At 40.5% G+C, this 14328-nt stretch overlaps 1 protein-coding gene across 2 annotated transcripts in view; it reads left to right on the top strand.

The window, feature by feature from the left end:
• The window catches only part of LOC133993697 (vacuole membrane protein 1-like), a 59044-nt gene that overhangs the window by 22463 nt on the left and 22253 nt on the right, over positions 1-14328 (top strand). For both annotated transcript variants that reach the window (XM_062432711.1, XM_062432712.1), the window contains 3 exons: positions 3592-3723; positions 12914-12994; positions 13443-13559. In XM_062432711.1, the coding sequence (XP_062288695.1) occupies positions 3592-3723; positions 12914-12994; positions 13443-13559 (330 nt within the window). The remainder of the gene's footprint in view (positions 1-3591; positions 3724-12913; positions 12995-13442; positions 13560-14328) is intronic.

Here is a 14328-nt window from a genome sequence, read left to right as displayed (position 1 = left end):
TTTTGAATTTATCCAGTGGGTTTTGAAAGGTGTCATTAGTCAGAGGGTGGTAGAAACATGAAAATCACCAAAATTGAAGGCTTTTAGATACCTATTTTTCCAAGGGCAGGGTCAACCTTACATGCCAAGGACTCCTAATAAGGGCACAAATCAAACTATGATTTTTTTCATAGGTAACATATAATTTAAGGTGTAGTAGTAGTAAGGGGGTAGTAGTAAGAGAACAGTGAAAAAGGTGAAAACTTGGCCATTCTTGTAGTATTTGCTCTCTGTTAGCATCATAATACACAGAATTATTCAAATCATTTAGATCTTTCTTTGACAGTTTTTTTAGTACCTCCACCGGTAAACGCTTAAGCTATAGAAATTATAAAAAATTTGCATTTATACTGTGGGTGCAAATGCATTCATTGATAACTAAACTGCTTGGAAAACCCCAGCAACTTACCATGAATTTCCCCGGTGCAGCCTTGGTGGTTTCACACCTCTAACCAGCCTTGTGGCTACTGAGAAAAATGACATCCTTTCAGTCTACAACCTTTTTTAAGGGAGAGAAAACTAACACCTTTTTTTAATAGTTTATTGTCTAAAATAACACGCTAACCTTCATGATGTCAGCGTTTCTGCTTAAAGTTTGAACTTTAATTAGATAATCAGCAATCATAATCTTCTACCTTTGTGTCTAGTTCCGCGTAGACCGGGACTCTGGTGGCTTATCAACGACTCACACGTCTCAGAGTTACCATGAAACCACTGACAATGTTCTGTGCTACTATTACACACACACTCACACACGCTCACTCATGCATGCGCGACGTATATAAAAATGTATGCACGGAAACATGTCACAGATATCTAGAAGTAACACTCCGTTATCGACTTCTTTGTGACTTGTCCACTTTTATTTATCTTTTTTTTTTCGTCTCAGTTTCTCTTCCATTTTTACCATCATTACTGAGAAAGGCAGAACTGTGAAATATTGAGAAAAGAGAACTTGCTTACTGATACATGACATGAGTATATCATTCTTTGGTATCTGTTTCCCTGTTCTGAATAATGTGAAAAGGGCTGACCTGAAGGGGAAATACACATCCCCAGCTACTTCTTTACCACCACTGGTTACAGGAACCAGACAGTCTTTTAACAACCTGATTTGTGCTGCAATTGGCCTTCATGCTTCCTCATTGTCTGTGATACATTAACTATGCACATATACACATGCACATTTATAAAATAGCCTTTGTGAAAGTTAAAACTAGTTGGTTATGCTCATATTAACAAATTTGCCACACATTTCACCCTGTATAATAATACCCTGTCTTTTCAATATATTTACATCTCGTGTGTGTGTGTGTGTGTGTGTGTGTGTGTGTGTGTGTGTGTGCGTGCATGCGCACATAAAATGAACATCTGTATGTTTGATTTATGACAGCAACATGGCTTCAAGCTAGTGTCAAATTCACTCTGAGCCAAGCTTCTGCCACACCAACAGCACCACCACCATACTCTGCAGGTGTAATATAAGAGTCTGTGTTTGTGGGTGTGTGCATGTGTGTGTGTGTGTGTGTGTGTGTGTGTGTGTGTGTGTGCCACCCAATCCCTTTGGATTCACCACCACCACCCACTTACCACCACACCCCTGTAACCCCAGCCTGGCATTGCCTCCACTGAGGCTTGTCAGCTTTACAGTTGGAGACACCTGTTGCGCCCATGGTTTCAAAGCACCCACACCAACATTCCCTCCTCCTCCTGCCAGCCTCCCACCTTCTGGATACACTGGTGATGAGGCATTCCCCTCCCCACCACCACCACCACCACTTCTTCTCTCACTCTCTCCTTTCTCTCTCCTCTCTCTTTGTCCTTTTCTGTTCCCTCTTAAAGCCTCTCTGTCCACTACTGCAGCTCCCTTAAGTGCTCCACTTCAAACACCACCACTGTGCAGGTGGACATATTTCACTGCCCTCCACACAAACACACGCACATACACACACACACGCACACTCACAAACAGAGGCAGAGCTATTGAATGGAGCAGCTGCCAGGGAGATTAAGGCACGTCTCCATTATGAGAAAAAACTGGCAGATTTCATCAAAGACTGCAGTGTTAACAAGAGAACAGGGTGTCCAGATTAAAGATGCAGTCTGCCAGGTTTTGGGATAGCACCGCCTCCTGAGAATGATTGTTTGGGCTTGTTGTCGCTGCCATGGTTGCTAACTACCCACTAATCATCTTCTGGCTAAGACATCCCACTACATGCAAGTAATGTGGCTGTGATTAGCTAGTTATGTTCTTCTGGGAGAGAGATTCAAGCTGTGATTTTGTGTGGGTTCCACCGAGACAACTGCATTTCAGAGCAGAAGCTTCTTTTCCTCTCTGCTTTGCATATTAGGATGGTAGGGATGCGCCTGGGCTTGAAATCTTCCAAATGTCATCTGTAATTGTAACTTACACTAACTGTATCCTTAGCATCTTCTCTCATAGCCCTTGCACCCCTACTCTTCCCCCGTGCCTGGAAACATTAAAGTAATGAGCTGTGAGCAACTCCAAAAACACTGCATTTCTTGGCGGCTGTTTTCATTGTGTTAATTAAGTCTGTAGCCCTCACCCCCTCACCCCTTACCTCCTCCCCTCCCTCCACTCCTCCCTGTTCTCATGTTTTGGCGGTATGAACTTGGTGAACCAACCCAAGTGCTGTGGATTTATTTCCCTCAAATCACTTCCGCTTTCTTCCTGTTAAGCCCCCCACCTCAATCACACAGGCTCCACCGCTTTATAGCTACAAGCTCCTTTTCGGCTGTTGCATATCGATATCTCTGTTCCTTTAGGCTTTTTAACACTTCTTAAATTTTCCACAAATAGTGCATTCCACATGTCCGAAGTAGATTTTCGAACAGTGCAGTGAGCCGTGCAGTGTGTTGATATGCTGTTTAGAGGTGGCATCTGGTTTTTCACCTTCCTTGGGCCTGTGTTTTATGTATCCATGATCGTTTAATAATCTGCGGGATTTTCGTCCTCGTAAATCCTTTCCGTTTTATTCCCATTAAGCGCTCTGATCGCACAATCCCAGACGTCAAGCCGCGCAAGCTCCTTTGGATAGTGGATATTGATATTTTTGCTCCATTAACCCCTAGGAGCCATGGTAACATGCTTGTTGTAATAATTAGCACAACAGCAAGAGAAATGTAGCATTTTCACAACCAGAATCCCATTTTAAACAATTAAACCATGTTTTGGAATTACATAAAAAAGGAAGGAAACAGTGACTGAACAATGATAGCCTAACAGTATTAAAAAACGGAATAAAGTTGATACAAATAATCAACCTGATCTGTACATTACAAGTAACATATCTCTCTTTCTTAAAGTCATTTTGAATTCAGAAGCCTTTGTTGCCAAAATAATACACAGCTGCACATCACGCCAGGGAGTACTGTAAACACAAGCAGCTGAGCAGCAGTAATTAACAATCTGTGTGTGTGTGTGTGTGTGTGTGTGTGTGTGTGTGTGTGTGTGTGTGTGTGTGTGTGTGTGTGTGTGTGTGTGTGTGTGTGTGTGTGTGTGTGTGTGTGTGTGTGTGTGTGTGTGAACAGGGTGCAGGTACAGCTATAGGAGAGCTTCCTCCCTACTTCATGGCCCGGGCGGCGCGACTGTCCGGTGCAGACCCAGACGACGAGGACTACCAGCAGTTTGAGGAGATTCTGGACCAGACCCAGTCCACACAGGTGACACACTGTTCCCTGCATCATCTTCAGCCCCCTCTGTTACCTAACCCCACTTCACTTCCACCATCTCCCCACCCTCAATAACCCCCCACAATGCTCATTTTTATAAATTTCACTTCTGTCTGCTTCACTTCACTCTCACCTCTCTGCTCTTTTGCACTTGTGCGCTTGTTCTTTATCACCCTGTTGCACTTGCATCATTTAATTCCTAATTGCTTTGTTTTTGGCATTCTTTTTTTTCCAGTTCTGGCAGTTTTCTAAATCAGCCATTTCAATCTCCCTAAAGTGAACCACATTGTACTGTGTGTGTGTTTGTGTTTGTGTGTGTGTGTGCGTGTGTGTGTGTGTGTGTGTGTGTGTGTGTGTGTGTGTGTGTGTGTGTGTGTGTGTGTTTTTGACCACTGACCAAGCCCCACCTCAATGCCTCAACGGTACAGCAGGATAAAGTGCTTTCACAACCTTATGACTAAGACAACAGCAATGATGCACTCGAGTAAAATGTTCCCGCCGTTTCCGGCCCTTCATTTTGAAATTCCCTCTATAAAAAATGTTCTCATATCAAACCTCCCTGCAAACGTTTCAACAATGCCTAACAACTCACTGTAAATATTTATTTTTCCAACCTCTTGTGATTTTGAATGGACGAGGAGGAATGAGGGGAAACAAGCATGTGGTTTTGTGAAGGCTTTTCATCAAACCTGTCTATCCTGACACAGTCTTCATCTTCAGGAATGCTCGTCTCTCTCCAGCAGCGTGGGTCAAACAGTCAGACAGGTCAAGTGCAGTAAAACAACTGCATCCATAAATGGTTTTGAACTTTACAACAGACTCACTTACTCTTACGCTTGCAAATAAACTGCAGACGATAGTACGAGACAACTGTTAACAAATAAATCCCCCTGTTTTCATAAGATGGCATCCCAGATATCAAGAGATTACTGAGTGATTCTGAGGTCTGTTTCCTTTTGTTTAAAGTATGTATTTCACTTTTCAGCACGCATATAGGATTAGCAACAGTCCAACTGTGGCTGAGATGTGACTCATTCAGTACTTGCATGCTTTCTTTGATAACTCAGTAATTCCACAAGGAAGAAAATGCCTGAAAAGTATGCCTCTGGTCACAAGATTAAAAAACAGAAATCCCCACAATATATTAGGCCTGTTGTTTGTGAATGTATTAGTAATGAGAAACGGGGGGGGGGGGGGTCGTTCTAACATGCCTGCTCTTTTGATCGAGACTCATAAAGCAATGTATTGTATGTATTGTTCCTCTGTCTGTCTTTATATGCAGAGAATATAGAGATGTATTAACATTCAATTAATATTCAATCCAAAATGTGATAGATTGATGGATTTGAGTAGCTTTTTTCACTCACGTGTCAGTCAAATCCCTGAAATCAAGTCCTTTCTTTTGTTAGATTGCCTCAACATCCTGTGTCATGTAAAAGCATGTCCATGTAAAAATATGTAATAACTACTAATTACAAGTGCAAGCTATTTGTCTGGAACAACTGCCAGTAGGGTTTAACTTGTTGTTTCAAGTTTTTCTAGTAGCTTTAGTTGTTATCTAAAACCGGGCAAAGCACTCCGTTTATAAAAGTAATATTACCTTTTTTTCAAATTAAGTCCTGGTTCCTTTTTTAGTGACAGAAAATCCTGCTTTCTTTGCGATAAAACAGAACCATTTGCACTTCTGGCCACAGCTCACTGATATCAAGGCAGATATCTTGCCTTTGGCTCAGTCACTTCCTCAGAAAACTGTTATATAGTCCCCTGAGTAACAATAAGTAATCCATTGTCACAGACCCACCTCTTTTTAACAGATTTTTTAGTAAATAAATTCTCTTTAAATAAAATGCCCAAAATTATAGCATGTGAGTCCCTAGAAGCACTGAGTACTCATGAATGATTCATTCAGCTCTGTAGATATGCTGAATGTGTGCAGAATAACAGTTCATGGAAATGATTGCATCAACCACTGTTTTTCATTATCAGCAGTTATACTGACTCCCAGTACACAAACTGAAACTGTGACTTTTTGACACTAATACTGAAACAGATTCAAGAAAGTGACTAAAAAACATTGGTGAGAAGAATCTGTGCCACTGGTTAACAAGGGACAGCGGTGCAGCACCTGCTGCAAGGTCTGCTGTTACTAATGCTGTGGACAGCTGGGTAGGTTGGCACCAACAGCAGCCCTGGCGCTCAGACCTTATGTGTGAGAGTGGAGCTCTGACATCACTCGACTTACTGATAAAGTGGCGCTTCCCACCCAAACTGCGAGAAAAGAGCAGAGACATGGGAAGAACAAGACAAAACGGGCAGCGTGGGGAAGAGAAGATTTTGTCTAAATGATCATCTCAACACTGAAGAGCTCCTGCGTGTCTTATCCCAAACAAACTAACAGTATGACGCAGGAGGAGCATCGCCCATTCGTCTCGCATCCGTGTGAGGATAGATTAGAAGTGACGCTGCACGCTGCTGTCTCAGTACTCAGTAGACTCGCTCTCTCTCTCTCTTTCTCTCTCTCTCTTGCTGACACTGTTTCTTTCTGTGTCCCTCTCTTCTTATGTTCTTATTCTTTCTCACGCACTCTGGTGGTCTCCCACTGTGCATTACTCTCTCTCGCACGCTCTCTCTCTCTGATGATATCTGGCAGCCTCGTGCACGTATGTTATGAGTTCTAGTGTGATTGGACAGCATCTGGAGGCAGGTTGCTTGCACCAGCGAGGACCTGCCACATACGGAAACATTTTTTCTCTCGCCAGGGCTTTTACCATTACTCGGATGTTCTCAGGGTTCCCTTTTTCGCTCAAGGAGATCCCGCAGCACCTCTCTGATTTTCACTTTTCCGCCTTTTGCCCTTTTTTTTTTACACCTTTTAAGGTGGATATGGAAGCAGTCATCCACTCTGGAGTTGTGTCAGAGGTTTTGATAGAAAGCTAAATATCAATAGAGTAGAAACAGGCTCCACTGGGATTGGATTGGAGATATTTTGGAATCGTTGGATTGTTGTGTAGTAGACAGGAAGTGGTTAAATCTTGTCATCAAGGATGTGCCCCCCCCCCAAACGTATCCCCCTCCACACACATACACAAGCTCTCACACACACTCTCCACCCTGTGGCAGTAGAGCAGGGCTAAGATGCTGTCTTCGTCCCCTCCGCTCAAGTCACAGAGGTTTGTAGGTGCCAGCACTTTGACTTAAACCCAGTGGTATTTCTCTCAGCCTGCACGTGCCAACTTCCTGCCACAAGTGCACGTGATGCACAGCAGCAGAGCACTCTGGGTTTTTTTTTTTCTCATTCATTCAACAGAGCTATTCAAGAATAATGAAGTCATGCCTTTTCTAACGGCTCCAGACGCTGATGTCATGAACATCAGATTTTTTTCCCCTCTTAAATCTTTAGCTCAGTACGAGAGCACTCGGCGGGCTGGAGAGGAATCCTCAGTATCGACACGGACCGTCCCGGAAGATCCTACATGGATCTAGTCCATGATTGCTTGTAACCTGATAATGAAGTTATTTCCTGGCTCTCGTGTTTTTGTTTTTTTTTCATCCGGCATGGAAAGGGTTAACAGGCTGTGAATTCTTGATTGCCAACTCCCAGGATCGTATCTCCTGTAACTCAAATCAGGGCCATCTGCGCTGGGCGTATGCCTGCCTTCCCCCCTGGCCTACTGCACTCAAAGGCTCTCTGTGCTGTGGTTTGCCCGGCCCCGTCACGTGACTTCTCTGAAAGTGCCCCCTCCCTCCTCCTCCCTCTTTATTTCCAGTAAACTGTTTGAAAGGAGGGGGGTGAGTCAGAGTAAAACCAGCTTCCCTTTAACCACAGCTTGTTAAAGAATTTGTCAACGTGGACTCAGGGGTGCATTTTTTTTGTGTGTATGTGTGTGTGTGTGTGTGTGTGTGTGTGAGAGAGAGTGTGTGCGCGTGTGTGTACGAATAGATTTGAATGTGTAGATCTTTTTTTTTTTCCTCCTTTCTTGAAAGGGGACTGTAGCTTCGATTGCGTCAGGAGTCCTTAATCACTCCACTTCCTGTGCCAGAGAGAGCGGGCGCGGGCTTGTTGGGAGTTAATGAGATGAACTTTAGCTGTCTTTGTGTCGGGGGGCTCGCGACCGCTGCGGAGATGTGTGTCTTCTGTGTGAAAGACTTTCATTGAGAAAAAAAAGGAAAACACAGAGAGGGAGAGAAAAAATGTGCGTGGGTGATGACTTGTGTATAGGCTATGCATAGATTTTTCCTTGTCTGACACTTTAATTTTCCACATGGAGCAGAGTGCCTTGTCGCTGCCTGATTTTTGTCTCTGTTTGAACTCTGTACCCCATCAGCACTACCAAAGCCTCCTGAAAACAAAGTGTTTGCTTTGCCAACTTCTTCACAATAAGGTCCACTTTTTTTGAGCTGGAACCCTCTGAACAACTTTTCAGCAAGTCTGAAATAAACATATCACATAATAGAAGAAAAAAAAATCACTATTATATGATCTTATTTTAAAAATCTGATACTTGAAACCAACATTTTCACAGTATATCAACATGTACTATGATAAAATCATTGCACCGACATAATAAAAGAACTTCTACTGTTAATGTGTGGAGGTTGCTGTATATAATTGTATAAAACTGTCCACTCTCTGGGTTTTCCCTGTGGATTTGTCTGTTAACGGTCATCACCTGGCAACTGTAACAACAAATATTCAAGCTATCATATTAGAGGTAGAGTTAACTCTGCTTCTCACTCACATATTTTGATACATATTCTTCCATGCATATGGACTAAAAGTTATTTTTAGGTTTGTATCTAATGAGGATTTGATCGACTTAATTCCAAGAATGCTAATCTTGTGACAAACACCCTGCTTTTCCCCGCATTAAGTCATCTACAGCGTATTTACTGTGATTAAATCAAAACAAACCTTGTGCATTCCTGTTGGTTTGTGTCATATCTCAAAAAGTCGATATCTGACATAGTGAAATCGAAGTTAGATCATTTTGATGAAAAAGTTTCACACGTTCATAAAAGACATGCGTGGGAACATGACAGATGTAATGAGTGAGGCTAAGCCGGTAAAATGTGGTTTCTGAAGAACCCATGATTTGTTTATTCAAATGAGGAGAGTTGGCTAATGTGATCGTCAGAAGTATATGGGGGAGGAAAAAAATCCAAACCTATAAACAACAGATCAAATGTGAATATTGTTCCCCACAGAGGTCGGCCCCATGTGGGGTGACTGCGCAGACTGCTGAGTGAAGCATCTGTGCCGAGCAGCCAAACCTGGAACCCAAACCTCCATGGTTTTAATGACGCTGCACCCTTGACAAGATCTTACCAAATGTAATTGCTGCTAAGCCCAGCCCTGCAGGCCGGTGGTGAAGGAGGGGGAGTGGGGGGGTGGGGGGATGAGGGGGGGAGCAGGCAGCCCTTGGCAAGCTGCCTGGCAAAGATGGTGATTTTCCATAAGCCACCAACAACAGAGTCTGGATGTCTGAACCCCAGCCATCCAAGATAGACGCTTCCCCGGTCCAGAAATGCAGAATAGAGAGTGAGTCCAAGTACATAGTTCAACTATAGTAAATCACAGTGTCACAAGTTCACACACACACCCTCCCCTCACCTCCTCAGGGGACCCTTTGTTCACGCTGCACTGATATTTTCATGCTCACTCTCATTGCATGAGCCAAAAGCTCAACTACTGCACCTAATGTAAACAATGCATGTGTCATGATGTCAGAAAATGAATGGGATTCACAGGCCGTCTCCATGGTGCTGATTGGTTCTGCAGGGTTCCGTCCGCGCTACAACACCAGTGGTTGTCAGGTGTTCTCGGTCCAGACACAGTCCTCAGCGGTTCAGCTGTAAACCAACCATACACATTCCTTCCTTCCCTGTCCCCCACCAGCTGAGCAACTTTCTCACACACACACACACACATGCACACACACATGCATGCACACATGGGGACAGGCTAGAATTAAAACTACAGGCTTGGCCAAGGAGAAACCTTCATGATTGGACGTCAGTGGAGGCAGAAATTCAAATCATGAACCAATCAGATTCTGTGTCCCTTCGCTCCCCCCACCACCACCTTATTAGGCGACCTCCCATGTCTCTCAAATTTCCTGACCGCTGGGTTGCACCCCGCAAAGAATGTCATCAGCACTGTACTGGTTTTGTTGACCATATTAGGTATGATCATGTATTGCCAGCCCCCTCCTGCACCTCATTTTTTGAATTAACATGATGCTTCAGAAACTGAGGCCTTCCTTTATTTGAAAGAAAACAAAATTGTTTTGTCTTTTTATATAACACAAATACATTTTTTTCTTCAGTTTCTTTGTCAGGTTCTTTGATATTGTTTTTTAGATGAGAAAAAGATGCTTTCGATGGGAAAATCGACTTCGCATCCAGCAAACATTCAAAGAGTAATTTTCTGACTAAAGAATAATTAAACACAGACCACCGACCCCTTAAAATCAGAGTTTCTTTCATAAAGGTTGTGGATACATTTTTGTTCACTCTATGCAACATAAAAATGATCAGGAAATATTTGAAAAACACAATTTGTTTCGAGAAAAAGAAAGAGTTTTCTTATATTTAGGTGAATTATAACTGTGATAATTATAATTATGTGTCTGAATTAGCAGTCAGTGTGTGTTTTCTTTCAATAGAAAGTGTCTCATGTGGGAACAAATTCTTCAGATATAAAGACCTATATTTACAGTTAATTAGTAACTGTGAGCTTTGTCTCCTTTTTATATTTGTGACTATTCTGGTCCCACATATAAAAGAAATTAAACTGAAAGGCTCAGAAGGATGCTTTTCAATGTGAAATATCTACATAAATTCATTTACCCAGTGCAGACTTTAATATGTACTTTTATCACAGCAGGAGACAGATTAAAATTCAAGCATTTGAAGGTCTTATTTGTGTCCATATTTCTGTGTAAAGACACATTAAACATAGATTTAAGGCTTTTTTCTGCAGTAAATGTAGTCAGATATCAAAGAGAATGTGGTTTAGCTAATAAAGAATTGCGTTAAACAAATTCCTAATTCAATATGACATGAATATAATAACTTTAATATATAAAGAACTTCCCAACATTAATAAAGTCCCTATTACAACAATTGTTTCATTAACTTTATAAAAAAAAGGAATTTCCTTTTTGTTTTTCATGGTAACAGTGCAAAAAAAACTTGAATAAAGGTCAGACAAATGTAGATATGATAATAAAGACAAGTTAAAATAATTAAATGATTATGAAAGTAATTGTTTCTGGCTGTTAAATCCTTATTCTCTACTGTCAACAGATTAGATTATTAACATATTAAGGCCTAGAAAATTAAAATTTAAAAAATCCTTTCGCTCAATGTTTTGAAAATGCAGTTTCCTCAGTATATTTTATTGTTATCATTTAAAAAGTTTTGATTAACACCCAGAAATACACAATTTCTATGTGAAAAACCAGCAATTTAATTTAACAATGACAAACCCAACATTGTATGGAAGTAATCATTTAATATCATTTACCTAGAAATTGAATGTTTCATCCAGAAAAATATGAGAGGTCCTGGATCAGGGATTTCCTTTTGCATTCTCACTGTGTTCCCAGAACTAGTTTCAGTCAAATCCAGACAGATTAAATCTCCTATTCCCAGAAAAGGTATATTGGGGGGAAAGATGTGTGTCATTGCTGTGAAAAGAGGCTTTTGTGGAGCTGTCAAGAGGAATAGGGCAAGAGCAGGAGAAAAAGTAAGAATTTGTGAGTCACAGCAATGACCAGGGTCCGTTGTCTTGTTCTCAAACTCCCTGTGACAAAGCAATTGATAACTGGCAGCAGAGGCAAAAAATCAGACATACTAAAACCAGTTTATCATGCCAGAACAATGAAGAAACTTGTTTAGAGATGAGTTTTGTAATAACTTTTCAAATAAAGGTCAGGTGAATCAGAACATTTCTGCTTTGAACTTGGGAGATATTTATGCTGGCAGGATGATCATGAAGTAAGTTCAGGACTTTATTTAATCTTAAAGCCCAACTTTTTCCATTCAAACATTTACATAAATTCATTTTCCCTTTTAGATGTTTTTTAATAAGCGAGTCAATGCTTCTTTTTATTTTTAAATATCATTTTATTTGAAGTACAAACTTGAGAGGGTTTACAAACACACACTCTCACATTTACTATGTGAAAATCCTTCTGATGCACAATGCATTCAAATATATATACTTTCAAGATGGAATCAATCTGCACAGCTGTACATCTAAATTCTGAGGATGTATTTATCTGGTTTGTCAGTTGCTATATCACTCAATAATTGATTAAAAGATTTTTCTGAGGAAACATTTCTGGGAAGTAGACAATACTGCTGCCTGGGCTACACTCCTCTCTGCAGTCATTTAGAAACAAACAGAGATTAAAAAGCAGATTGTTGACTCATTATTCGTTTCATTTGAACACCAATATGTTTTTAGATATAAAATGGGAAGGTTTGTTTCGAGTGCAAAGGTTCTAATTATGTAAAAAAGCTGAGACATGAACATTCAGAGACGATGAAGAAACCTTAAAAGTAGATCTTTGAGTGTAAAATGTGATCCTATATTAAAATGTCATCCTAAATTTCTCATTAGTTTTAAAGTGACATTTGAATTGGTTTGAAAACTGTCTTTAATAATCACTTCATAAACAGCACTGCAGCTGGTTACAAACATTTATTTTATTTCTCACACACACACACTCACACACACACTGTGATATTCCCTCTTCCAAACAGATTAGTAGAAAAACACTTGAAAAAAACGATTTATCATTTTCTCACTAATGTTTCAGTAACCTAAATATTTATTTTGATTCAAAAAAATGTAGTTATCAATCTGAAAATGACCAGAAAATTAATTGTGAATAATTTATTATATGAAATGTACATCACCAATAGTTTTAAACTGTCAGATATAATCCAATGTGTATAAAGCTAATGATGTGTGTCTGAAATCTACAGCAACAAATAAAAAGATACATTATTGGGTTTTTTTTTAGCTTTTTATTTTTTTTATATCATTTTTAGTAAAACATCTGTTTTTGAAGTGTATTTTGTGTGAAAGTACAGTATATGATCAGCATCAATTTAACATGTATGATTAGATGAAAATGTAATATATTTTTCCCACTTTTGTGTTTTTCAGGACTTTGCCACCCAAGCAAAAGTAGCAGTGCAGAGACTCATCCAGAGGATCGGGTTCTTTGGCATTTTAGCGTGTGCCTCTGTGAGTCAAATCACACATTATCTTTTCATCTTCTAAAATAGTTTTCACCCCTGTCATGATTTTATCCACTTAAATAATTATGTCAAGTCCTGCTACCCTGCTGTGTTATACACACATCTGTACACCAGTAAAAAAGGAAATAGCAGAGCTGAATTACACACTATATGAAAAAACAAAACAAAAAAAGATAAAAATGTATATTTGATCATAATCCTAATTTAACCATGCTGAATATTCTTATTAAACAGTCAGCGATCTACTGTAGATAATCTCTGTAGGATACATATGAAGAATGAATTTGCAGAAGAGGAAATACTACATGTGCTTTAATACAATGTCAGATTCTTTCATTTATGTCGTTTTACGTACATGACTTGTTTAGTATTTCTCGAGGTGAATGCACACAACATCAGGTCGAATCATCTGTGTTGCTTTTTCCCCCTTTCAGATTCCAAATCCCTTGTTTGACCTGGCAGGAATAACATGTGGACATTTTCTGGTCCCCTTTTGGACTTTTTTCGGCGCAACGCTCATTGGAAAAGCGGTCATCAAAATGCACATTCAGGTGAGTTGCAGTTAAAAAACTATACATCTGTATAAAGAATGCTGTGCACAGCTGATTTTGAATGAGCGATCTTAAATATACTTTTGAGACACATGTGCAGTGAATATATAGATGTTGCCTTTTATCTTTTACTATTTCATACTGCAGAAAAAAGCTAAAGTTGCGTGTGTCAAAGTTTTCCGTTTGCATACATCTTTAATATAGTTCAGAGGGAGACTTGTGTTGAATAATGAATGACTCTCATGCACAGCACTCTCATGCACTGTACTGTACTGTACTGTACTGTACTGCTGGCAGTAAGGAGGCCATTTTGTGTAGCCAAAGTAGGGGCAGTCAACCATTTTGTGATTGCAGCTGCAGCAGCCTCAGTACACTGTACAGTCGACTGGTCAGGCCACAGCAGATTGAAGAACTTATAGGAAAGTAACAGATACATCCTAAACCCTTGAATAAGAAACTACTGTTGGGGGACTTGGCATCACAAATGTTTCTTCTAATCCTGGAAAATCCTCAATTTGCGTCCAGGAATTCGCAGTATGTCTGTGATTACCGTCAGGGGCTCCACTTTCTGTTTTCTAAGCAAATGCTGGAACTTTTGTGACGCAGAGATGAAGGGTTAAAAGGCAAAAAGCGTTTTCCCCACTCGACTCATTCCTTATCATATGCAGAAAGCATTGTCCTGGCCCCAGCTGAGAGAGAAGTGGGGGGGCGGGGGGTGAACCTAGTGAGCGCGAGCTAAAGCAGATAAACATTGTCTGTGGGAGGTGAT

Source organism: Scomber scombrus, chromosome 14 (genome assembly GCF_963691925.1).
Source record: "Scomber scombrus chromosome 14, fScoSco1.1, whole genome shotgun sequence".
In the NCBI taxonomy this organism is placed as follows: Eukaryota; Metazoa; Chordata; class Actinopteri; order Scombriformes; family Scombridae; genus Scomber; species Scomber scombrus.
This window is presented reverse-complemented; position numbering and strand designations above follow the sequence as displayed.